General features: G+C 42.8%; 1 protein-coding gene across 3 annotated transcripts in view; it reads left to right on the forward strand.

Moving 5' to 3' along the window:
* RPS6KA2 (ribosomal protein S6 kinase A2) overlaps positions 1-27,281 on the forward strand; it is a 473,151-nt gene that overhangs the window by 343,947 nt on the left and 101,923 nt on the right. For all 3 annotated transcript variants that reach the window (XM_074990258.1, XM_074990256.1, XM_074990257.1), the window contains 3 exons: positions 16,499-16,579; positions 17,511-17,590; positions 20,918-21,024. In XM_074990258.1, coding sequence (XP_074846359.1) covers positions 16,499-16,579; positions 17,511-17,590; positions 20,918-21,024 — 268 coding nt within the window. The remainder of the gene's footprint in view (positions 1-16,498; positions 16,580-17,510; positions 17,591-20,917; positions 21,025-27,281) is intronic.

Below are 27,281 nucleotides of genomic sequence, written 5' to 3' on the forward strand. Positions count from 1 at the left end.
TGAGCCACTTTGTCCCTTTGGCCTTTTTGCTCTGTGTGAAGAGGTCAGAACAAAGGTGAGGATCTCACCACAGGTCTCTTTGGATGTTTACAAACTCAAAGAGGCCTCAACAGTTTTCAGTCATAAAAACTGTGTAAACACCATAAAAAACACATTTGCTTTAAAAGGCAAACACTTTGGCTACGTCTACGCTACACAGATCTTTCGAAAGAAGCTGTTCTGGAAGATCTCTTCCAAAGGAACTTCTTTTTGAAGGAGTGCAACGCGCGCGCGCGCGCGCACACACACACACACACACACACACACACACACACACACACACACACACACACACACACACACACACACAAAACAGATCGAAAGAGAGTGTACACACACACCCCCACTCTTTCAAAAGAATGGGCCAGGGATCAAAAATGAAGACTGTTCTTTGGAAAGAAGGGCCCTGCAGAGCGTCTACATGTTTTCTTTCCAAAGAGGCTTTCAAAAGGGGTCGCTCTTCCTGAAATGGGAAAGGAAGAGTGATTTTGAAAGGAGAGCCATATTCTTTCGATTTACTTTTGAAAGAACACTTTTTGTGTGTACACACTCCATGGGCTCTTCCAAAAGAGCCCCCTGGTTTCGAAACATCTTTCGAAAGTACTTGCTAGTATAGACGCAACCTTTATGGAGAAGTAACATGAGCCAAGCATTTTGCACCACTGTGTGTGTACCAAATACCTGACCTGAGCCTCTTTTTAAGAACAAAGAAAAGAAATGAAAATTTAAGTTACAGAAGTTGGATGTATGAAACTTGCCACCTTGAGAGTTCCACTAGTTCCCAGATAGCTGGCTCATCTCCATCTCAGACTGGGGAAGAAAGAAACAAAACGTTCGTTGTTCATGTTTACTTAGTGATATCACCATAACAAACAGAAGGCAGCACATCATTTAATTCAGGAACATCCAACAGAGGTGACATATTTGGGCCTTGGATTGGAGAGATGGAGGTGTTGACTTTGCCTCATAGGTGAGCAGCCTGGTGGTGAACACCTCAGCATGACAGTAGCGGTGAAGGGAACTAGAGGCTCAAAGGAGAAAAGGTGGCAGTAGCAAGAGAGCAATGCTGAGGAGTTTTGGCCCAGTGTCCATTCACTGACTGACTGTCTTTGGAGTAAGTAATGAAATATGTTGTAGGCAGGAGAGCCAAAAGACTTGCTGGGCCCTTGGGCAAGGTAGAGCAGGGCCTAGCTCCATGCTCCTGGACCAGGCAGGGCTTTGGACAGAAGAGACAGGGATAGCACCCGCGCCCCCCACTGCCTGAGAGGTGCTCAGAGCATGCCACGTTCTGGCAGTGATTTAAAGTGCCTGGCTGCTGCAACTTCTGCAGTAGCACAAGCAGCGAGCAAGAGACCCAGGCCCTTTTGAATCACCAGGCGTGGGAGGATTTGTCCCTTTTGTCCACCCACTCCCGTTGGGGGGGCCCTGCCTGTAGGTCTTCTCCATGCCTCACTTCTGAGAGTTGGTACTTAACGTTAAAAGGGAGAATACTTCTTGATCGGGGGAAAAAAGAGGCCATCCTACTGTGTTACTATTGTAAGTTTATTATTACAATACTGTGTGCATCGTCAGCTAACTCTTCCCTTCATGAGCTGAGCTATTTCCAGAGTGACTACTGATTCCTTTCAGTTGGGCCCCGGTAGCCCTAACGCCTGGTTTATTTGTTAATTTCTTGTTTTAAAATTCTGTGATTCCTATAATGTGGGCAGTTCCCTGCCAGTGGCTGTTTAATGCAGTAAGAACTGCTATGGATTGCAGTTATTATACATCATGTGTGAAGGTAACTAAAGGAAAAATGCAATATTAAATAGGGATCTAATATTGCATGCATTATTTGACGACAAATGTCAAATAAGGCAAATAATTCTAAATAAATATAATTTAAGTAACCCAGGAAGTCTGGACCTGCTGAGGCTGTCCTGAGAGGTAGTGAGGGTTTTTGTGTGTTGAAGACAGGCTGGATGATCTGTGATCAGGAATGTAGACTAGAAAGACACTTGGGTACCTAGAAAGATGGTGGAATGTCCACCCTTTTGGGTTTTTAAGGCCAGGCTTGACAAAGCCCTGGCTGGAATGAATTTAGCTGCGTTGGTCTTGCTTTTTTTTAGGGTGTTGGCCTAGATGACCTCCAGAGGTCTCTTCCAACCCTGCTAATCTGCTAAGGTTCTAGGACACATTTCATGAATATCCATGTGTATAATTTTGTTCTCCTGAAGCTCTCTCCTCTCATTATGACTGGCAGATTTCTCTGTTCTTCATCAGCCTTTTCATTACCATTCTCCTAGATAACCAACAACAATTGCCACAGTTGGTATTGCATGTGGTGAATGTCAGTGCAAAAGTTGGCCCATTGAACGTAAGAGCAGATCTGCCTTTCAGGAACTTTGGGTATATTGTATGTCAAGAGGTAGTGGATTGGCCTCTAAGTGCGTGTGTGTACGCATTTAAAATTTAAAATGTGTCTGCGTCATTATTTTTCCTTGCATAGCAAATGCGATTCTTTATCCTTTTAATTTTCATTAACTTAAATTTCTTTCATAAAGAACTTTCTGTTTTAATAAAGTCTCCTATTAAGAACTTTGCAAGATGATGGAGCTTGTCCAGTAATTAGAGCAGGCAGTGAGGTTCACTTGCTGATCTTGGCATGGATTTCTTGTGTGGAATTGGAAAAGGTTCATAAAAGGGCAACAAAAATAATTAGGGCTGTGGAACAGCTATCACATAAGGAGAAATTAATCAGACTGTGACTTTTCAGCTTGGAAAAAAGACAACTAAAAGAGGGTATGACATAGGTGTGTAAAATCACAACTGGTGTGAAGAAAATAAATAGGGAAATGTTGTTTACGCCTCATAAGACTTGCACTAGTGACCACAGAATGAAACTAACAAGCAACAGATTTAAAACAAACAAAAGGAAGTATTTTTTTCATACAATGCACAGACAACTTGTGGAACTCCTTGTCATAGAATCCTAGGGCTGGAAGGGACCTCAGGATGTCATCTAGTCCAGCTCCCTATTTCAAGCAGGATCAACCCCAGCTAAGTCATCCCAGCCAGGACCCTGTCAAGCCAGTATCACAGAGGGCAATGCTGTTAAGCAATGTGTGTGCACTTGGGGAAACTGAGGCACGACACCAAATTTAAATTTTTCTTGCTGTTTTGCCCCTGAGACACCTAACCACACCCTTAGAGATGCTGGTAGAGTGTCTCACTGGATTCTACCCTGCAACCCAGCGCGGTGTGCACGGTGGTCGCTCCCAATGGGGTTGACAGGGTTGTGGTAGGATCCGCAGGAATGGTGCTGAACACTGTCCGCCCTGAAAGAATGAATGAGTCCCTTTAAAGGTACAACCACAAGAGGAATTTATTAAGGGGAGAGGAATTACACACGAGGATAAACCTAAATTGACAGACTATAGGTTTTCCCTTTCCTCTACTAGTTTTTTAGCACAGAGTTTGTCTATTTATGACACCAGCCCTTGAATTATGTAAAGCTGCAATGAGCAGCACCCTCAAAATGTCCCACTCCTTACAGCGAATCCCAGGAATCCCATGATGTCTTCGCTGAGTGCTGCAAGGGGAAAGTAGTTAAAGCACAATATTACGCAATCCTCTTTTATAGAGGTGCCAGTTAATGGCAAAGAATAAGAAGTAACCTGCCGCAGGGAGTTATTCCCTCACAGGCAGGGGGGAGAGCCACGAGGCTCTCAACCCTAATTCCGGAATCACCTCTTACAATGATCCGGGCGCTCAACCTCCCTCTCGAACGGGGGGGAGCAGATGGAATGGGACCGCCTCCTACGACAGTTCCCGAGGTTTGCGGTTGCCTCTTACGACTCCCCCCTTAAGGATCGCCTCTTACAACAATTCCTGAGGTTTGGGGTCACCTCTGACGATGACCCCCTAGATTGGACTGCCAGTTAAACAGCTAGCCCAAGGTAAGAAACACCTTTCACGGTAGCTTGCAAATACAATATCCGTCCCTATTATGGGCCAGTCAAATTAATCCTTGCCTCTTACTGGCAAAGTAAATTATGCTTTTAGAATACTCTGAGGGTTGAAGATATCTCGGGTTGCCTATAAATAGCGCCCCCTGTGCTTTACATGGGCTAGTAGAAACAAAGGGTTACACAGTTCGGATTGTGTTAGCAGAACTGGGACAGTCCCAGCCTACCACCTAGAATGCGTTGTTGCTATTGGTTAGCACATCCAGCAGCAAGCGAAGATACAACAACACGTGTAAAATACACACATTAACCAGGTCATTGCAAGTACATTTGATTGTTACCTCTCCTTCCTTAGCTCTGTTTCCAGGCGCTGGGCCTGCAATCGCTTCTTTTAGGAGCTAGGAAAGTATGGCTGCACAGGCGTGTTTTTACAGCGCCGCGCTAGGCCTGACAGGAAAGAGGATTGAAGAAAAGAACCAGGAGGAAAAGAACCAACTTGGGATACAAAAACCTCCTGTAACAAATTTGCAAATAAGCAACCAAATTTGTAGTGATTTCAGAACGGCCTTAGTTCTCCCCAGCAGCCACGGCAATGGTCAAGGAGAAGGGCAGGACCGCTGCTGCAGTTTATCCCTTTCACAGGGTGCGCGCTCGTTAGGCAGCGTCACCTGCCGGAACAAACCCTCCAGGATAAACCGGAGCCTTCAAAATGGTGGCAATTAGGAGCTCTTCTTTGTCCCTCGATGACTATGGGCTCAAAGTCCGAGTTCCTGAAGGCGTCCTTTTTGGGTCTTCGACGTCTCTTGGCGGCTGGGGTACGACGACTGACACGAACCTTGTCACCTTCTTTTCTTCTTTCTTCTTTAGCTCTTTAGTGATTTCAGCTCGGTCCAGGTCCAGGTCCCCAGAAGGAGTGAGAGAAAGGGCCTCAGGCTCCTAACTTGATAGGGCCTGTGAGGACCTGTTTGAAGTCCCTGTTGCATTTTGGTTGCCACAGCAACCGAGGAAAGCTATATGTTACATATTTAGTAGGTATCCAAAACTAACCAACTAACTATTAGGATTTCAAACTGTAACTTATACGTATTAACTGCCCCTCATAAATATTTACACCAACTGTCATTTTCTAACTGTCATTCTTGTTTACTTCATTCTAGACAGTTCTATATGGTGTTTTTCAAAGGGGATTTTTTACAGTAGATTTTTATAAGGTGCTTCTATGGGCCTGATAGGGAACAAAATCATGAATTAAACAACATAGATGTTAAAATGCTCAGTTCCTAAGGCTTTTGGTTAAGATGTGGGGAGAAACACACAAACACCACAGCCCATGGCCAGGGACATATCAAGCACCTCAGGTGAAGATATTTCAACAGCCGGGACTTAAAAAACTCTAGAGATGGAGAATTCGCCACCTCTCTAGGCAATGCATTCCAGTGCTTCACCACCCTCCTGGTGAAGTAGTTTTTCCTAATATCCAACCTACTCCTCTCCTTCGGTAATTTCAGACCGTTGCTTCTTGTTCTGCTATCTGACACCACTGAGAACAGTTTCTTACCATCCTCTTTAGAGCTTCCCTTCAGGAAGTTGAAGGCTGCTATTAAATCACCCTTCAGTCTTCTCTTCTGTAAACAAGTCCAAATCCCTCAGCTTCTCCTCATAGGTCATGTGCTCCAGCTCCTTAATCATTTTTGTTGCCCTCTGCTGAACCTGCTCCAGCACATCCATATCCTCTGTATACTGGGGGGGGCCCAAAACTGGACAAAATTTCCTGATGTGGCCTCACCAGTGTTGAGTAGAGGGGAACAACAACTTCTCTAGATCTGCTTGCAATGCTCCTCCTAATGCACCCTATTATGCCATTAGCCTTCTTGTCTACAAGGGCACACTGTTTACTCGTATCCAGCCTTTCATCCACTATAACCCCTATGCCCCTTTCCACTGTACTGCTGCATAGCCAGTCAGTCCCCCGCCTATAACAATGCCTGGGATTCTTCTGTCCCAGGTTCAGGACTCTACACTTCTGCTTGCTGAATAGCATCAGATTTTTTTTTGCCCAATCCTCCAATTTATTCAGGTCAATCGAGATCCTATCTCTACTCTCCAACATATCTACCTCTCCCCCTAGCTTTGTGTTGTCCACAAACTTGCTGAGGGTGCAATCCAGTCCCTCATCTAGGTCATTAATAAAGATGTTGAATAGTACTCTGCTTGAAACTGACTGCCATCCAGATATTGAGCCATTGACCACTACCCATTGGGCCTGACTGTCAAGCCAGGTTTCTATCCACCTTATAGTCCCTGGATCCAATCCATATGCCCTTAACTTATGGGGAAGAAGTTGGTGGGAGACTGTATCAAAAGCTTAGCTGAAGTCAAGGTATATCACATGCACTGACTGCTCTATATCAGAGAATGGTATGAAGGCCAAAACTATAACAAGGTTCAAGAAAGTACTATATAAGTTCATGGAGGGTAGGTTTACAAATGGCTATTATCCAGGAGAGCCACAGCTGGTGTCCCTAGCCTCAGTTTGTCAAAATCTGGGAATGGGCAACAGGGGATGGATCACTTCATGATTATCTGTTCTCTTCTTTCCTTCTGTGACACCTGATATGGGCCACTGTTTGTTTGGAGTCAGATTACTGGGCCAGACTGATCTTTCATCTAACCCAGTATGATTTGTTCTTAAGACTAAATGGCAAGCCACTAAATCGGTCAATGTCTGTTTCCCTGTTTTTAAAACAAGTTTAGCTTCCTTAGAGCGACAATGTAAGATCAATGTTTGTGCAGCTCTTTGAGAGCCTCACTAAAAGGTGGTGATCTAGCCCAGTGTTTCTTAAACTTTTTGTGAACAGCAATTCATAACATTTTATGTAGATAATTTATGAAAATTTTCTTCAAAAAAAAGTTTGAACAAAAAAAAAAACTAAACAGCATCACATACAGCAAAAATGAAAAGAAGTAATTGAACCAAGTATCATAGCAATGAAGAAGTAATGTTGTATTTGGTTTTAATAACAGAAAATATATACATTGTATTTTATTTTCCAAATGCTCATGGCACACTTGCAAGTTGCTCACGGAAGATCAGTTTTCTGCGTAACGTAGTTAAACACTGATCTATGCTATAAGTGAGAAGCATAATCAGACATTTTGGTTTATTTTAGAAACATCTTTTGTTCTAACCTATAAGTCATATCCATGAGTGTTTGGATTTACCTTGGTTACTTGTAGCTGACTTAAAAAGAAATTCCTAAAAGTGGAATGCATTGGTTTATGTAAGAAAAATTATTGAAAAGAGAAAAATTTCCTTCACCCAAACTTGAGTTCTTTAAGTGTAGGCTGAACCATTATTGATCTTTTTTTGAGTGATTTTTAAAACAGTCTCATAATTCTGTCTATGTGGTTGTTGCTACACAGCCACAAAAGTTCTAAGCTTAAATACAAAAGCTCACTTTTTATTTATTTTTCCTCATTTCTAAAGTTTCCACTTTTGCAGTGGTTTGCAATGTCTTTGTCCTGGAAAAGTCCTCTTTTGGAAAGAAGAAACAAATATTAAGACATGTTCAGTGGCATTCTGCTCAAGCCATTGTCATTATGCTTCATTATTCAGGTGACAGTAGCGTAGCGTAGCGAGAGGTTTCTGCATATTATAACAGATCCCTATAAGCATAAGGTATAACATGAAGATAAGGCAACTCTGGTTGTAACTTGGATTAGCAGCTCAATTTCAAGTCTAAAACAGAATTTGAGCTGCAGTGCTAAATCAAGTCAAAATAGCAGCTAAATCAAGTGTTTATTACTATTTTTAAACTAAATTAGCCACTTGAGTTTGCTAACCCAAATTCAAGATTAAGAATGCAATTCTTATTTCAGTGAGGACTTATCTTCAGTATGAGTCTGTCTACTAGAAACTGTAGCAAAAATTGTGCATATTTTCTTTCAGAGCACAACCATTAGAGCCAGAGTCTCTTCTCCAATACTGTTTTGTATTTTTTAGAATCAGTTGTTGGGCATCTAGTTTATCTTCCATGACATGCTTGCAAATTTGAGATTAGAATCTAATTCTCTAAATCATTTCCTCCAGATGCAAAAGCAGATTAAAAAATTGAAGAAAATGCATTAAATATCTTGACTTTTGTGTTCACTCTTCTGTATTGTCTGCCACTCTCTAATATTAAAGAGATATGGTAGGTGAGGTAATTGAAAGTTATGTAACTGAAATAAATGTAACTTAGGTCATCTTAAAGTGGTGTGTGCACCGCCTTGTGTCACTGGAAGATGCTCTTCTCAGAAGGCTGAAGTACAGGAGTCAATGGGAGAGTGATCTGCCCTCAACTTAGCAGGTCTTCACCAGACCTGCTAAATCAACACTTCTGCACCAATCTAGCCATTAGTATAGACAGGTCTTTTTAGTGGACTGGCTTTTCCATGAGAGAGAGAGTAGCTCAAAAGCCTGTGTGTGTGTGTGTGTGTGTGTGTGTCGCTCTCTGCCAACAACTGAAGAAGAGCCCTGTGTTTCTCAGAAACTTGTCTTGTTCACCAATAGAGAACTTGGCTCAATAAAAAAGATTCTCGCTGACCTTTCTGATATCCTGGGACTAACTGAGCTGAAACTACACTGTATATGTCATAATACAGTTTTAGAAACCTGAATGTAAAATAAATGTCCCTAAGTTTGAGTCAGTTCTTTTCTTTGTTACATTCAAGCAACTGCATTGAGATCTCTGGGTATGGAGAAAAATAATAGATGTTAGAATCTCACCAGTAGCTTCCTTCATTTAACAAACGTTGATTTCCTCTCCCCCATGGCCTACGTTTTCAGTTGAGATTGATTAAATTAGCAAGTCTCGCAGCTCCTGTCGTTTTGGTCATTTCCTTTGTTACCCAGTCCGTAATAATCACAGTATAAAGTAATAAGTATTGGTTTTCTTATTTAATTTGAACATTCTGCTTGTTGAGGAGAGCCATTTCTTAGCAAATTAGTAATAGTGATAAAGATTAGCAAATAATTTGTAACAAATGTGTGGAATTTGATCTTTTCACAGAATGTGAATAGATTGTGAAACTCATATCAGAGGTGTTGCCGAATTAGTCTATCTTCAAAAACAACAAGAAGCCCTGTGGCACCTTATCGACTGACAGATATTTTGAAGCATAAGGTTTCATGGGCAAAGTGAACCCCCCCCCCCCCCCCACACACACACACACACTCATGCATCTGATGACCACAAAAGCTTAAACTCCAAAATATCTGTTAGTCGATAAGGTGCCACAGGACTTCTTGTTTGTGAAACTCGTAGTAAATTATGTTTCTTCACGTGTTCACTTAGCTCAAAAACATCTCCTTGGGAGTATATTAGTTGTATAAGGCAATTGGAAGTAAGCACCTAACCTCTTCTGAATTTCTACTGGGTGCCTAAATACTTTTAAATCTGTGGCCCAAGGTCCCTTTTGAAAATGATGTTTATGTTCCTTAATCATATAAGCGCTTCTGAAAAATTTTCCCAGTGTGAATTATGAAATTTACAATTAAACATACAATGTGGAATTTGCTTTGGGAAGCTATTTTCATGATTTCCTTCTGTTAGGCCTTGTCCAGACTACCAAGGTGAGTTGAGCTTAACTATGCTAGTCCAGCTAAATGAATAACTCTTTAGATTAAATTGTAGTTGCTCATGCTTTTAGCACTGGATGTCCCCACTTCAATCTCTGGTATTTTGCCCATGAAGCAACTGCCAGGTTTGCTCTCCATAAAAATTTAATGTTGGTTTTGTGGTTCAGCTATCACGTATTTAGCCATCTGATTGTTAAACCAGAAGCCTGCAAATTTAGGTGGCTTGACAGCTTCTGTAAAGACAGACTAAGGTCATTAAGGGCACGTCTATACTCACAGGGGGTTTGACATGCTGCGATCGAGCCTCTGGAGTTTGATTTTGCTGTGTCTGTAAAAACGCAGTAAAATTGATCTCTCTGGGCTTGGCTGTCAACCCTGGTACTCCATGCTGTCGCTAACACATGGAGTAAGGGATGGCCGTATGAGCCTGAAGAGCCCTAATGTACACCAGGGCAGGAAGTCGATCCTGGTACGTCAATCATAGCTACACTAGTGGCACAGCTAGAACTGCACATAGGGGGTCAACTTTCTGCCCTTCTGTAGATCAGGTCTAAGGGCACATATATACTACAGGGAAGCTCAACTCTGCCGCAGTTGATCTTCCAGAGTTCGATTTAGTGTGCCTAGCAAGTATGTGCTAAATGGAGTTTAGAGGGTGCCCACTGTCAACTGCGGTACTCCTGCCCCCTCCCTCTGAGGACTAAGTCGATGGGAGCACAGGCTCCCATCAACCTCCCGAAGTGGAGTCAGTGCAGAAGACCTAATTAAGGTACGCTGACATTAGCTAAATAATTACCATAGCTGAAATGGCATACCTTAATTCAACCTTCCCGTGGAGTGTAGACCTGCCCTTACTCTTTTTTCATTGACTCTCTTGGCACCTGCAGTCCATTTGTGCTGAAAGTTCTGCTGCTTAACACTAACATATCAGAGTTATGAACTGACTGGTCAAAAACCTTCCCACCAAAAAACAGATAATGACCTATAGAACCAACATCAATGCCCCCGAATTTGAGAGAGAGAAAAAAAAATACCAAAAAACTCTCATAGTCTCCAAGGCCAATAAACTATCACTGCCATTTGTCTTTTATGTTGTAGGAACAATTTTCCTTAAGTAAACCTGAAAATTACCCTGCCATGGGGACAAGAAGGGCACAGTTGTGAGAGTAGCACTTGGTCAGACTAATCTAAGAATCCAGAGAGGAAGTCTTTGCCTGACTGAAGTCAAAAGCAAAACCCCCACTGACTTCAGCAGAGCCAGCATATTGGTTCAGAGGTCTAACCATGAGCACTTAAATTCTTCATTTTTTACACTGTTACCTACCAATTTTAATCAGCATTTTAATTGCGACAGTACCCTATTGCGTCTCTAATATCGCCCTTTGTGGATATGCAAGCCCCGATTTGATTAATTAAAGGTTCCCATTGAGTTAGTCTAACAATTCAGCAGGAGGTTGGGCTCTCTGTGGTTTCTGTGTCAAGCAAAGCCTTTGTGTTTTCACAGATTCAACAGTTAGCGGTGTGCTTTGCTAGCCATGGTGTGCATTTAGCCAAAGGCACATCTGCTAAAAATTAATTCTGTTTTTTTTCTTACTTAACTATTGACCAGTTTTGTTGTCAGCAAACCCTTCAGTGAGAAGCAGATGAGGATTTTTGATTCAATTTTCTTAGGAGGAAAAATGCAATTGATCTTCTCTCGAGATGAAGCTTTTTTCCAGAGCAATATACTTGGCATTCATTTTCTCTCTCTTCCCTATTATTTCAGTCCTTTGTCTTTAGAAAAACTACAGTCCCAACCCTATCATATTAAATGGACATATACAAAATGGAAGTTGGCACACACCTTCTCCATTGCTGTAGGATAGGACTATGTAATCACTTTGTTTTACATTTCCCATGGTGATAGAAGTAATTTATAGATAAGTTATTTATCCTAAAATGGACACGTGAGTCAGTGGCCCAGCCAGGATTAGCATTCAGAACTTCCTGAATCTCAGCCCTGTGCTTATTCCTCTGGGCCAGCAGTTCCCATATTTTCTTGGCTCCCAGACTACCCCCATTAAAAACTTGTTATGAAGGGAACTGGGGGGAGCAATAAAATTGCCTGCTGTGATTTGGGGATCAGTGCTCTAAGCTATGCTCTCTGCACTTCTGTTGTGCAGTTTGAAGTTAGAAAAAGAAAAACACATTTTGGCCAAATCTAATATTGGATATACAGGACAAAAACTTTCCTGTCACTAAGGCTATGGCTACACTGTGTCTCCCTAACTCCAAATCAACTATTTCAAGTTAACTTATTTCAAACTTGGTGCCGAAGTTCGAATTAAGTGGCTCTCTTGAGCTTTCCACTATCATTCTCACAATGAGGGGTCGCAGAAAAGGAATACCGTCCTCTAAATAGCCACACTATTTCGAGCGCAATGGGTAGCTGTGGAGTTGCTATTTTGGAATACATTTGCATCCCATAAGAGTGACAATAGTCTAGCCATAGCCTAAGAGTTCAGCAAATGGGTACCATTTCCAGTGAACAAACTGTTTATACAGAAAAGTAAACATCTTCTGTTAGTGTGAATATCACCTGCAAAACATTACACACAGCTACTTCCTGAGCATGCTGCCTCTATAAGTGGTGCAAGTTCAAAAAGCAGCTGGTAAGTGCTGGAGATAGTGTTTGGACATCTGAGCAATCCCCTGCAAGTAGCATGAGAGGGTAAGAAGTAGGACCAGGCTAGACCTTGTGACCCCCTGTAAGTCCTGGAGTATTTGTTCAGCAGCAGACAATTGCACATAGCCACGGGAGGGTAACACGTTAAAGTGAACCATCACGCTTTTGGGCTGAGAGAATCAAGTGATCCAGAGGAGTAGGTGGTCCTCAGACGAGTTTGTTTTGGAAGAGAGTGACTGAATTTAGGATGATGCAAATTGTCCTTTTCAGTAGCTGATCCAGCAAAGGAAATGGAGAGTTACACTCCCCCACCCCCATGTAATGACCTAGACAACAGGAGCTATCCACAGTTTCAGAAAAACAGATCAGTGCTTTTTTGATTCATTGGGCCAAGTGTCTTTATCCAACCACATATTCGGACCCCTCAATCTCTCCCTATAAGATCTGGAGACAAATCCCAGAGTGACCAGGACCCAGAAATCTGGAATGATTGCGCCAGAGTCTGTTAAGATTGCAAACAATCTATAACGTTACTCATTTATGCTGGCTCCTGGCATGCCAGGCTTTGGGCACTTAGCGATTTGGTGCAGTCCTGGACACAAGCAGAAATCTGAGTCTGACAGGCAGAGCATTTTCATACACGAGTCCCACCTGGAGAAGTTTTGTTTCGAGCAGCTGAACCAAAGCCTGACTGTTCAGGAGGGTTTTCCCCATGAAAACCTGCCCCACCTACATCAGAAATGTAGACAGTAGCAGGAAGAGCTTGCACATATGGCAAGTGCCAGGACAAAAGAGAGAGAACTTGGACTTCCTCCACAACCAGAACACCTGTGTAGAGTGAGGGGCTGTGGGAGAGGAAGTGAGTCTTGATTTATGCTGCCTATAGCATTGTGTGGCATTTCAATGCTACAGTGACAGGGCCTTGCATGCACTTAAGATAGGACAGCTACTCGGATAAGGGTAAAGAGAGTCATCAGCTGTCCCCACCCTGAGGAGTGTTAATCCAGAGAAGCAACGAAGGGTCCTGTGGCACCTTATAGACTAACAGAAAAGTTTAGAGCATGAGCTTTCGTGAGTTAACTCACTTCTTCAGAAGAGTTAACTCACAAAAGCTCATGCTCTAAACTTTTCTGTTAGTCTATAAGGTGCCACAGGACCCTTCGTTGCTCTACAGATCCAGACTAACACGGCTACCCCTCTAATACAATCCAGAGAAGGAAACCTAAATTTAAAAGCATGCACAGCCCAGAGACACCAAAGCAACAGAGAGGTGATGTGGGAGGAGCAGAATAGAGAGAGAGCTGCTGTCTCATAGAATGAGACAGCAGCTGAGCAATGGGCTAAATAACAGATGCTGTGACATCAGGATGCCAGAAATGGGCCCACATAATTGCTGTGCTACAAGCACCCATGCCAGGAAATATGTAATATGAAGGGGTGGAGAGAGGGTGTATCCCACCTATATGTCAAGCTGTAACCCTGATGAGCCACTGAAGCACCTGTGTGCCACAACAGTCTTTTTAGTTGCCCTTTTGTAGGGAATGAGAGATTAGAAGGATATGCTTTTTTAAAAAAAATAAATAAATAAAAAAGGGGAGAGGGTTTGAGGTCATCAGGCCAAGGCATTTAGAGAAGTTGAGATGCATGATACAGGGAGACATAGCCCTCTCTGCAATATCACAAGGGCCTGCTACAGCTTCTGTCTCCACGTGGAGAGGCAGATGACGCAGCGATATGAAAGGTTAATGAAGTCCCAAACAATGTGTATAACCACCCCCTTAGTGAATTATGTGAAATGATTTGAGATAGATAGGCCCAGGGCAACTGTTCAATGTGGCACAGAGACAACACACAGTATATAACACTCTTACGTCCTGCGTTTCCAGGTAAATCTCAAAATCCCTTTACAAAACAGGCATTTTCTTATGAAGAATTAGAAGGATTACAGATCCCCAGACACACTGACTGGAAGGCTGTGTCTACACTACAAAAATAAATTCAAAGTTGCTTCCTTCGAAAGAAGCAGCTTTGAAGTTGAGCATTTATGCACACCTTACTTCGAAGTTAGACTTCACAGTAGGGCACCTACTCCATTCTGGGAATGGAGTAAGTACTTTGAAGTTGGGCTCCCTACTTTGAAGTAAGGAAAAATGTGTGTAGGCTCTCTGCTGGCTACCTCGATGTAGTGCCTAACTTCGAAGTTAATGTTGAAGATAGTTCCTAGGATAGACACACCTGAAAACAAGCAGTCCTGTAGTACCTTCAAGACTAACAAATTTATGCATTAGGTAAAGAGGTAGGACCCACATCTTCCGAAGACTGTGGCAAAAGGGCAGAAGTCTGGGATATTGAAATCTCTTATACATATGGCTCTTCCCACCCTCTGACCTATTTCAATTATGTATGCAACAGCAAACAGTTTCCCTCCCCTCTCCAGAGCTGTCATCCCATTACAATATCCTGATACACATATAATACAATCCTACAATCCTGGCCCAGCACTAGCCCTCTGTCTCTCTCACCAACACAACTGAATCCTGGTGCTCACCTAAAAACACAACAGCCTAACAATGTGTCAGGATAAATACCCGGTAGGGTGGGGGAGTCAAGGCCTTATTCATGGCGGGAGCCACGAATGATGTGATACAAGCATACGCACATCATAAATATTGCCCTGCTGCTACATTCGAATGCCCTCAAACTAATAACCAGAGTAACTGAACACCAAAGCTTTGTATAATGTGATTGTAAATAAGCATCAGTGCGGAAGTACTGTCAAGCACCTGCCTGGCTGAAGGTATGGTTGGTGAGGTGGGCATAACTGGGTGGTCCTTTGTCTGTGGTTGAAGTGAGAGCTTTACAGCTGATTTGCACTGTTACCCAGTGGTGGGTGAGAAACCACTCCTGCTTCTGCCCTCTATCTCTCTGCCCCATCACGGGGGCTTTGTGCCCTGAGGGTGATGCATGGCTTACGTGAATGTTTGGTGCTGGGGTGTGTGCCTGTATCTTTCATAGCTAGACTTCAGGAAGCACTCATAGTACTTTATCCATTTGATTTGAAATAGTAAATCTCCTGTGCAGGGAGAGTGCAGCAGTTTCTACCCCAGACTTTCCTGTTCTGAGTATGTGACTCTCTGCTTGTGCTGTGCAGCATGTGCACCATGAGAAAAGCTTGCACTGTAATTTATTCATTAACTTGGGTGCCGGAGGCGCTGAGCTTTTGACCTTCCATTTGTCAATAGACCCATCACATGTACGTGTGATGGCAGAACCACCAAGAGGGCTCATGCATTATTGACTACAGTAAACTCACAATGGGGGTGGGGGGTGCAAGGTGTGGGTGATGCAGCTGAGAGGTGAATAAATAATGTGGTACAAGGAGATGGAACAGGAAACCTAAGCAACTTAATTAGGTAATGAGTAAAGCTGTGATAAAAAAGAAAATACATCTTTAGAATCAAGAGATGTTCCTCTGAAAAGCAGAACTCAACTAGGTGTCTTGAAATGCTGTTAAACACAGTTTCTGTGTAATCATCAGTTTCTGTTTTGATTAGACCCTATACATGTCCATAATTATTTTTCTGATATTTGTTCATTCATCTAATGCATAAAAAAATCATTACTCTTGCTTCTGCCATACACTAAGTGTCTCTGCACATGAAAATAATAGTTCTCTTCTGCCTCAGACACAGGCTTTTCCTTTTCTTTTTTTAAATTGTATCTAATTAGGTGTTTAAAATATTTCATTTAAATGACATCTAGGTGTTCAGTGAGTCATCCTGTTGCTAATATCAGCACAGCACTAATATGCTTAAATGTACACAAGGTTAACTTACCGCTGTCCCTTGGTTAATTTTCCATGGTCATTCACTGTTATGTTTGTGTTTACATTGTTTTAACTGTTTTTTAATTTTAACATTAAGATTCTCTTTTGTAAACCTTAATCATCTTCCTATTATTTGTTTCCTCAAAACCTAGCCAAGATTAGTATTAGTTATCGTACAATAAAATTAGTGTATTGTATTGTAAAGGAACATTCTCTGCCCCAGCTACTTACTATTGACAGAGAGAGACAGGGAAGGTGAAGTGACTTGCCCAGGTCACACAGCTGACCAGTGACAGAGTCAGAGCTAGACTCTAGGTCTCCTGAGTCCTAGTTTAATGTGCTCTCTATTGCACTATTCTGCCTCTTAATTGATTGCTGTTCTTATTGTTCTCTCTCTCTAGTTCGGGATCGGGTGCGATCAAAAATGGAGAGGGATATTTTGGCGGAAGTGAATCATCCTTTCATAGTGAAGCTTCATTATGGTAATTATAATGAAAAGGAATTTGAAATTCACTCTTCTGTGTGTTTTGGAACTGGTAATGATCTGTGTCATTTTTGAAATCATACCTTTGCCAAATATAACCCATTTTCACTCAGCTACTGGAGTGTATGACTTCATTGTCCTTATGTTGCAAGAAAATTTCAGCATGTGGAGGGCTTTGCTACTCATTTCTCAAAATAAATTTGATACCAGGTATAATGTAAGGGTAGTGTTATGCAGTGGGTGCAGCTGAGATAACTGATATATATGCCAGTTCTACCACCCCCTGAAGAAAACAGCTTGCTTAGAGTATCTTGTTCCCATAGACTATTGATAATTGATAGCACTCACTAATTTCTATAAATTAATGTAATGCTTTATGGAAAGCAGCTTCTTCCTAGATTTCCCTGTCTCAGCCAGTCAAGCTCCCTGAATGCCTGAAGAGTCCTGTTGCTAATAAAGGGGCTTCTCTGACCATTTGGAACAGCTGTGGCTCTCTCCTTCTACAGTTCTGGGAGCCTTTCTGATTTGTTTTACTCTTTTATTCTCCTCGCCCTGTGCAGTGGAAGGCAGCTTTATCATCTTAAGTTACACCTACACCATTATTAAAGGCCTGCAGCTGGCTTGGATCAGTTGACTTGAACACGAGAGTCTCTGGCCATGGGGCTCTAAATTTGCTGGGTAGGCAATTCAGGCTCAGGCTGGAGCCAGTGCTCTGGGACCAGTTAAATCTCCAGCCCCAGCTTATGTTCCTTTTAGTATGGACTAGACTGTGTAGTTCAGCAGGGAGTTTATATAATTCCATTCCGAAACAGAGGGGTTACCATGGCAGGAAATTGAGAGAATGATGCAAAATTAATCAATAATGTTCATTCCCTGGAGACTTTTGCAATGATTAAAGCTTCCAACATCTCCATTGTTTTCTAATGCAGCGTTTCAAACAGAGGGAAAGTTGTATCTAATACTAGATTTCCTGCGTGGAGGGGACCTTTTCACAAGACTCTCCAAAGAGGTAAGCCCATTGATTTTTGTGTAGGTCACACAATAGTGCCTTGCATCGTTTTCAGAATATGTATGGTTGGGTGTTATTTTCATTTTGTAGAACCAAATTGGAGCTATAATTTGTTTTAATTTCCCTATCCCTTTTTAATACCTATATAGGCATCATGTGATATGTACCATCCCACCCAACAGAGCACAAGCATCGTGTTTAAAAGAAAACTTATTTACAATTTACTCCCGATGGTCAGATCATTGCTAGTTCCTTCTGAGGGTAGAATAAGCCCCTGACTCCCTATTAAAAAGAAACACATGCTGGCTGTGGATTTGGAGAGAAAAGAGATACCCAGATTCCCCATTCCACGAAGCCTATGGGCAAGCGACCATGTGTAGCAGTGTCGGGTATTGAGTGGTGAGAGAAGCTGAGGTTGAAGTGCCAAAAAATACAGAAAACTTGGACGACATATGTCCCCAGCTATTTTACACTTAGCACAAGTGTCTCTGTACTCCTTCATATGAACTCCAAAATTCAAAACAAACAGGATGGCAAGGGGGAGCAGGCGGCACCATGCCATGTTCTGGGCAAGCCGAGGACTGGTTACTCCCAGCCCTGCCCCTGCGGGGAGCACAGAGCCATGTCCCCCTCCCCCTCCACACACACACCTTGCTCAGGGGGCCCTGATGCTCCCCCAGAGCTGACTCTGAATCTTTAGGAATGCACACAAAAGCACGATGAGTGAAATCCTGGCCCAACTATCGTCGAGGGTAAAACTACCACTGATTTCACTGAGGCCAAGATTTCACCCATGGTTATGTGGCTTTCTAAGGTCTCTTCCTGAAGCCTTGTTGGGGCAGGAAGCAACAGGATTGTGAGGGCCCCTTACTAAGTCACTGAAAGGTCAAGAGCATCTTGCTCTCAGCAGAGTCCTGCAAATCGGTAATATTCACTTTATATCCATGGCTCATTTTTGTGGCTGTGAATACAAATTTTGACTCTGCAGCTAAGCTGGGTGTGGGTAGGGTTCAAAGGAGGCAATTGCCCCAGGGCCCAGTGATTCAAAAGGGCCCAGGGCTCCTGGCCACTGTCACTACTGAAGGAGCAGTGGAGGCTGGAGTCCTGGGCCTTTTTAAATTGCTGCCAAAGCCCCAGGCAATGCACTCCATGCAGCTCTGAGAGCTGGCTGCCCCAGCCCCGCCCCTTCTGCCCAAGGCCCTGCTCCTTCTGGGAAGACAGAGCCAGCACTCATCCCCTCATCTTGCCCAGGGGCCTGGCAACTCTCTCATCCCCTCTCTCTGCCGCCATGCACATTTGTACATATTTGCTTTATATCTGCAGGTGTCTGCATCTGAGGATGGAGATTATTCATTATTACTCATTCATAATACATGACTTTTCCTTCTGACCAGTACGGTTCTTATAGACCTTATCCCACGCTGCTTCCCAGGGTTAAATACCTATAAATAAACATGTACATAATAAAAAATAGCAGGGGGACTGACAGAGAGAAATGAGGAAATAATTATTTTCAGATTAAATTTGAAAAGCGTGGCAGAGTCAATGTGGAGGGCAGACTCAGGGAGCTGCCAGGGATAAGAGCCTTGCATCAGTCCTGGCGAGACAGTGAAAACGCTCCGCTGGGTACCACAAAGGGGAGGGTGCAGTTACAGGGAGAGGGAGCAAGGGCGCATGTGAATAACATAAGCCAAATTCTGAGAGCGTCGCTCTCACCTGAAAGTTGGCTTTTTAAATTCACAGAGGTCAATGAGAGAAAGTGGTGTGGGTGGGGATAAACATATTGCAGTATTTTAAATTCGAGATCCAGTTTGATTCTACTGGTAAAGAGAGTGGGGGGGGAGGGTGTGATTCCCCTGCCATCATTGGCTGAGCCCATCAGCAGTTATACATCTCTGAGAGAACCTTTCTCTGGTGCTATTAGCAGTGGCGTTACAAATCCCAAGCTGTTTCACCAAAAGCAAAGGGGAGCAAGCTGCCTCTGGCTGCTGGAGAGAAGTAACAGCTAGCCGCGGAGATGGGGATAGAGCCAGCCATGAGATAAAATCCAAGGCACATGGTGAGGCAGCTGTGCAAGCTAATCAACCCACAGAATGTGGATAGTACTGTCCCTTGCAATAGCTGGTGGGAGTCCAAGTAGATCAAGAGCCACCAGCTTCCTTTAGTGCTAGCAGTAGTTCTCTCACTTTCCTGTGTAACTGCCCCTCTCCCTTCCTCCTTGCCCCTGGAGGGGGCATCTCTGCTTGTCTCCAGTTCCCTTCATTCCTCACAGGTTCCCCCCATAATGCTCTCCACTCCCTTGCCCTCCTGGAGGTGTGGTGGGAGCTGATGCAGCCACCACAGAAGCAAATTTGTACATGGTCAGGCTTTGAGCCCCTTGCACCAGAAGGAAGACAGGCCCTGGCTGCTCTAGAAGGCAGCCTAATCCCACCTCTCCCCATGCAATGATTCAGAAACATCCTGTTGGGTACCCTGCAGCTGTTGCTGAGCTCTCTTACTTCTGCCTCACAGCCAGGAGCAGCAGTTCCCATGCCTTAGCAGTCAGGCTGCAGAGGTTTGCGATTGCCCCAGGCTAGACTAGGGGTGGAGCCATTTCTGGTCCTGTCACCATGTTGCCCGTGCCTGCAACTTCTATTGTTCTGTGTCTTATGTCAAACGTCTCTTAGCAGGTGAGTAAAGGAGGAGCTTGTCATCGCTTAGAGCCCAAGCCCACTGAATTCAAAGGAAAACGCCTATTTATTTCAATGGGGTTCTTGGATCAGGCCCTAAGTCTTCACGTTGCGTATTTTGTTAATGTTTTGAAAATAAATACATATTAGTAAACTAAAAATCATTTCAGTTCACTTTTAAACAAAATAGGTCTGTATCTCCACTTGTGGGAATTTGGGAATCGTGTACCAAGACTTTAGTAAACAAAAATACTAAGAGCTGGGCTGTGCGTTGACTTCTTGTAAGTATACTAAGGCTCAGCCCTGATTTATAAATATATGTAGTATCAGCTGAGATGACCAAAACCAAGAAGGAAAGCACCATGGTTTAAGGGGGTTGCAAATGTAGCTGAATGAACAGAATTTTATCTTGTAGCCAAGAGAACCTGGAGAGGGTGGTCAACGTGAACGCAGACAGGTACTGACAAACTGACACAAAAGCTCACCTAATAAATTATTTTGTTAGTCTTTAAAGTGCTATTTGACTGCTTTTTTTTGTTCTGATACAATAGTTGTTCTTGCAATTCTAAGTCAGAGAATTCTCCTGTGCAGCTGTTTAAAGCAAAGCAATCTGTCTGCTTACAGTAATTAGACTTGTTCTTCCTTTCTTTCTTACTAGGTAATGTTTACAGAAGAGGATGTCAAGTTCTACTTAGCTGAGCTGGCCTTGGCTTTAGATCACCTCCATAGCCTTGGAATTATTTACAGGGATCTAAAACCAGAAAAGTAAGTTAATGGAAATAAATTAAATCAAAATGTGAGTGAATCTTTTAAATCACTTCCTTGTTATAGTAGGAAGACACAGGGTGCCAAAGAAAGCTCTTATCATATATCTGAGTATCTCAATCATTACTAGAGTTGGCCCTCGACACCACTGTGCAAGAGGTATTTACCCATTCAGAGGTGGGGAATTGGTCTGTTAAGTGACTAGCACATAATTATTCAAGAAGAGGATTGCAGTTGAGCCAGGAATTTCATGCTGGTTTCTTGAATCTCAGCCCAGTGCCAGCCTTCCAACCCTACTGTTTCAGCATGAGGAAGCACAACATTCCAGCATTATTTAGTCTCAGAGAGGTAACCTTTTTAGTCTGCAGCTTCACAAAAAACAAGCAGTCCTGTAGTACCTTAGACTAACAATTTTATTTTTTAGGTAATGAGCTTTCCTGGGTAAGACTTACTGGAGAAGTGGCTTTTACCCATGAAAGCTCACTACCAGCATTATTTAGTGACTCACTGTGGGTGCTGTATTGCTTTTGATATGATTTAATTATCTCGGTTCAAAAGAAGGTATGTAATGAAGGTCCAGATTCTCATCTCATTTAAAATAAGGTAAATCTAGAATAATGCCATTAATCTGGGTTTGTACCATTTTCATGGAAATCAGATTTGAGCCCAAAGATATTTTGTCAATTTAAAAAAGTTTGCTATTTATAATAGCACTAAGATAAATTGGCCTTAATCCTGCTCTTGTATGAGGTGCTTAGTGATGGTAGCTAAATTATGCCAGGAATATGTTTGTGTCTAAAATACAGTAGGGTCTCAACATTCACAAACCTAAGGCTCACAAGTTCAAGTATTCATGAGAGGCTGCTAGCAGCCGCTTCCCCAGGGCTCCAGGTGGCTACCGCTTCCCCAGCACTCCCAGCAGCGAGTTCTAGCATCTGCTGCTTCCCTCGGGGCCCCAGGCAGGGAGTCCCAGCAGCTGCCGCTTTCCCCTGGGCTCTGAGTCCCCCATATTGCAAAATTCAACATTCACAAGCATTCTCAACACGGAACCCTCTCAAATGTTGAGACCCTACTGTAGTTCCTTCCTTTGCTTTTTAAAAATATTTACATTTACTACTGAAATAAACCTGACACCCATGGTGAGATGATTGGGAGTCAGTTGACCTTTGTTGTTGTTGTTGTTCTGTTCCAGGTAAAATATGTTTAGCATATGTTGTTCTGCACCAATTTTTAAAAACACATGCTTCACCTTTTAAAAGTTATGAAGCTTTTAAAGAAATATTAAGATTTGTTTAAAGGAAGTAGCAGTGTAAAGCAGAACTAGTTCATACATAGTGACAGAGCCAGCGTGACTGTCATTCATGTTTCCAGATGCTAAGAAGATAGCAATATTATTTCCCTGCCTGCCACAGTTATTTCTTTAGAACGACAAACAAAAAGAAATCCTGTAGCTCCTTAGAGACTAACAAATAGATTAGCTTATGAGCTTTCATAAGCAAGACCACTTCTTCAGATGAAGTGGGTTTTACCCACAAAAGCTCACTACCTAATAAATTTGTTAGTCTCTAAGGTGACACGGGACTGCTTGTGAAGCTACAGACTAACACCGCTAACCCCTGAGACTTCTTTAGAATGGTCTGTGGTCAGCTTCATACTTCCAAAGGAAGGAAAGGGCCAAGGATTTTAGAAGCTTGATTTTGCAGGAGTGAGGATCTGAGGGCTGGAAGGTTGTTTATCCACAAATATGATACAAATAATATAAGCTTCTCATTCAGTTTCATGTATATATTTCAGTTATTTTGACAAACCCGTAGATGAAGACATGATAGTTATTTGTTCAGAAGGCTATTTCATAAATGAGTCTAACTTCATCATTTTTCATTAAGGCTACGTCTACACTTATGAAAAACTTCATGCTAATGGCCATTTTGAGGATTTTTTGTAAGTGTAGACACAACCTAAATGAAAATAGAAACCAGAAATGTATTAAATGCAGAAAGTCACCCGCTGAATTAAAACATCTACAGGAATAATTGTATCGCTCTACTACCAAATATCAAATTTAAAAGAACATCTGTCATCAATAACATCAAGTGCCATGTGGGATTTTTTGTATCCCTGTCTACCAGCAATCTTTTTGATTTCAGTAAGTTTTGGTGCTTAGCTCATTCATGTTTTGCTGGGCGTTCAAATGCTACATTCAGGAGCACCATAGAAAAGCTAATAAATTAAAAAAATTAGTGTTTTTGATCTTTGATTCTACATAGAATCATAGAAGACTAGGACCGGAAGGGGCCTCGAGAGGACATTGAGTCCAGTCCCCTGCCCCAACGGCAGGACCGACCACTATCTACACCATCCCTGATAGACATCTATCTAATCTGTTCTTAAATATCTCCAGCGAGGGAGATTCCACAACCTCCCTTGGCAACTTATTCCAGTACTTGACCACCCTGACAGTTAGGAACTTTTTCCTAATGTCCAACCTAAACTTCCCTTGCTGCAGCGTAAGTCCATTGCCTCTTGTTCTCTCCTTAGAGGCCAAGAAGAACAAGTTTTCTCCCTCCTCCTTATGACACCCTTTAAGATATCTGAAAACCGCTATCATGTCCCCCCCTCAATCTTCTTTTTTCCAAGCTAAACAAGCCCAATTCTTTCAGCCTTTCTTCATAAGTCATGTTCTCCAGACCTTTGATCATTCTAGTTGCTCTTCTCTGGACCTTCTCTAATTTCTCCACATCTTTCTTGAATTGGGGTGCCCAGAACTGGACACACTATTCCAGCTGAGGCCTAACCAGCGCAGAGTAGAGCGGAAGAATGATTTCTCGTGTCTTGTTCACAACACACCTGCTAATGCTACATGCTATTATTGAGATTCATATGCTAAGGTTTTTTGTGGGGACTGGCACATTCTTTATTGCTTTTTGCTTTTGGCCAATCTGCAAAGTGCTGAATCACTACTACAAAATAACCTTACTACAAACCCATTTAAAAAGTTCAGTTAAGCTGTAGTTAAGTGTGTAGGCACGTGCAGGCCCACTGACAGAGCACAAAGGGGCCTGGGACTCCTGTCTGCTGCTATTGAGGCAACAGCTGGAGTCCTGGGCCCTCTAAATTGCTGCCGGAGCACCACGCTCCAGAGCCTTGGGCAGCATGCTCCAGACGATGCTCCAGGCTGCAGGGGTGGAGGGGGACACAGCACAAGTCTGAGTGGTGGTGAGGGCTGACTGCCCCAGCCCTGCAGCTTCCAGCTGAAGCTCCACCCCTTTCAGGAGCACAGTCAGTCCCCCACCACTACCACCTTGCCTGAGGGCCCAGCAAGTCTGTTTGCTCCATGAGCACGTCAGTGAAGCTTTGTCAAACAAAAATAAAGTTAAACCTGCAAGAAAATCTGCATTAATGGTAAAGTGACCACAGAGGTGAGAACAGGCTCATTACACCCCTTAGAGGCCAAAATAGGCTGACCATGGGACCAAGAGGCCTTGAAAAATGAAATAAGATGAACCAGTCTTAGTAGTGTTGGGAGCCATGATACGGAGAGCCCACTTGCTTCTCATGCTGTTATTCATCCGCATGTCACCTAATATTGCTTACAGTAAATCTAGTCAATATGGTGATGAAAACAATTATGGTAGCCCATATCCACTAGAGGTCCCACTGACACAAATATCAATGGAGCTGAACCAGTATTAGACAGGCCCCTATTGTCTTTATGGGGCCAGCCAGTCAAACTGAGATACAAGCACATCTCAGAATTGCACCCTGAAGGGAGCGAAGTTAAAGGAACATTAGTAAAGTTGTAAAGTCAAGTGTACGGTGAATCTGTCTAATCTGGAACTCTCTCATCCAGCAATATCTGTAATTGGGCATGATTTTAGTTAACCAGGTGACTGCTTATTCTGGGTGTGGCCAAGTTTCCCATGGTCCCATAATTTTTTTTTCCAGCCACCAACCTTGGTTCTCAGTCTCCTGTGCTGTTGTTTAGCTGTAACTTACCCCCTAAATGTCTCCTAAGAACCCAGTAAGCAGTGGGAGTGGTGGTAATGTGCTAGACAAAAGGCCTCCTGTGGTCTGGCAAATTCTCTTGCCTGTCACTGGTCAGGTCCTGAGGGTGTTGGACAGCCTCCACCTGTACTCAAAAGTTCAGAAGTGCCAGAATTAAGATCCCCTCTGCAACCTGTATTCAACTTCCTTGTGTGTGTGTGCATTAAGACATGGATTTTAATTGCACACTGTTTTTCTATAGTAATCCTTCCTCATTCAGTGCTATCACCCCACTCTGTTTTTCTTTCTGGCTTCCAATATTCTTGCACAACTACTCCTGCTTTCATTTCCTGTCTCCCTGTCACAGTCTCCGCCAGCTTCTGTCTCCCCCTAGTACTCCACATTCCTTGTCATAAACTACTCATTCTCTCTCCCCACCACATTCCACAGGTCTGGCTCATGTCCCCTTTGCATTTGAATCAAACCGCATCCTCCTCCTTGGCGCCCAGGTTCAACTGAGGAGAGGGAGGTCACTGAAAGCACGGAAACGCCAGTCTCTCTGCTCAGGTGGCCAGACCCTGCACAACCCACAGCGCAGCAGAACTGCCATTTTAAGGACGGTCCCACTCAACCCGAGCGTGTGCAGCACAGATGGAATCTTCCAGAAATTTAGCTGCTAAAACTTCGCACGTGTTCAAGCTGTGGTGTGTTTCATAGGTGTGTAACTTGGCCAAACTTGGGCAGATTTTCGTGAGATGGCAAAATGCATATTCCGGACACAAAGGCAAGCCCCCACCAAATTTCAAGTACCTGCTCCAGAGCATGGGAAGGACAGAGCTTTTTACACCAAACAGACTGCCTGAATTTTTTAACGTGAGCAAAACAACAGTTTTGCCTAGCCTCATTCTTGTAAATGACTCCTAGATGAAATTTTGCATCCCCCGCAGCCCTCCAGAAAATTTCAACCTGAGGCGGACATCCAGCACTGGGAAATCTTAGCCTGAGTAAGTGATGTTTGGCAAAGATTATAAATAACTGGAAACAAGGTCTTATAATGGGATGTGTCAGCAACTTATATAGTCAGTGCTTCTAATTCAGCCTATAATAAATGACTAGAACACATAGGATGTGTCTATACTTGCATTCTTCTTTTGAAAGAAGCATGCAAATGAAGGAAATCGAAAATGCAAATGAGGTGCATATTTGCATATCTGGCACCTCATTCACATGTCCTTATTTCAAAATAGCTTCTTTTGAAAGAAGAAAAACAGCATAGACGCTGCTCTTTCAAAAGTAAACCCCATCTTTGAAAGAAGCCTTCTTCCCTTTTTTTATGGGAAGATATGCAAATCTGCACCTCATTTGCATTTTCAATTTCCCTCATTTGCATATCTATTTCAAAAGAAGAATGCAAATTTAGACACAGCCATAGGGTCCGTCCACACTAGGAACTAACTTTGAAGTTAGGCACTTCTTTGAAGTAGCCAGCAGACAGTCGACAGATATTTTCCCTTTCTTTGAAGTTAACTTTGAAGTAGGGAGCCCAAATTCAAAGTCCTTACTCCATTCCCGGGAATGGAGTAGTGCCCTGCTTTGAAGCAGGGTCTGTGTAGATGCTCAACTTCAAAGTTATTTATGTAGTGTAGACACAGCCATAGTATATAAAAGCTACAAAAGTGAATCCTTCTGATTGCATGGGCGTAGCTAAGAGCTTGTCTCCACAAAAATTATATTTTTTATATATGGCAGTATAGTGAAAATGGTACAACCCCACATGTGTGGACAGAGTTGTATGGGTATGAAGCAAAGCCAAGAAGACGTGAATCAGAGTTAACAAGCTGATATAGAAATTGTGAAGTGTTGCAGACAGAATCATTTCCATATTGAGATCTACACTGTCAATATTCAATAGGGAGGGTGTTTGCACCTAAGATTCAGCTGTCTGTTGTAATCACAGCTCTTCCACAAATGTTGTGCCCTACAGCATGTCACTCTACTGTCCCTGATTTAGTTTCCCCATCTGTAAAATGGAGTTGAATATCCTCTTTGCCTCAGGGCCTGATGCAATAAAGGGCAACAGGAACTGGGTCAGGCTGTCAAAGATTAAATTAATCATTTGTGTTTCACAATCTTAAAATAGACATTGCTAGAAAAGCGCCAATTATGACTCGTAATTTTGAAATAAAAAATGTGAAGAGCCACAGTTTTACAGACGCTTTCTAATCTTACACTGAAAAAACAGTTATGTGTAAATAAAATAGAGATGCTCTGTG

Source organism: Carettochelys insculpta, chromosome 3 (assembly GCF_033958435.1).
Source record: "Carettochelys insculpta isolate YL-2023 chromosome 3, ASM3395843v1, whole genome shotgun sequence".
Classification (NCBI taxonomy): Eukaryota; Metazoa; Chordata; order Testudines; family Carettochelyidae; genus Carettochelys; species Carettochelys insculpta.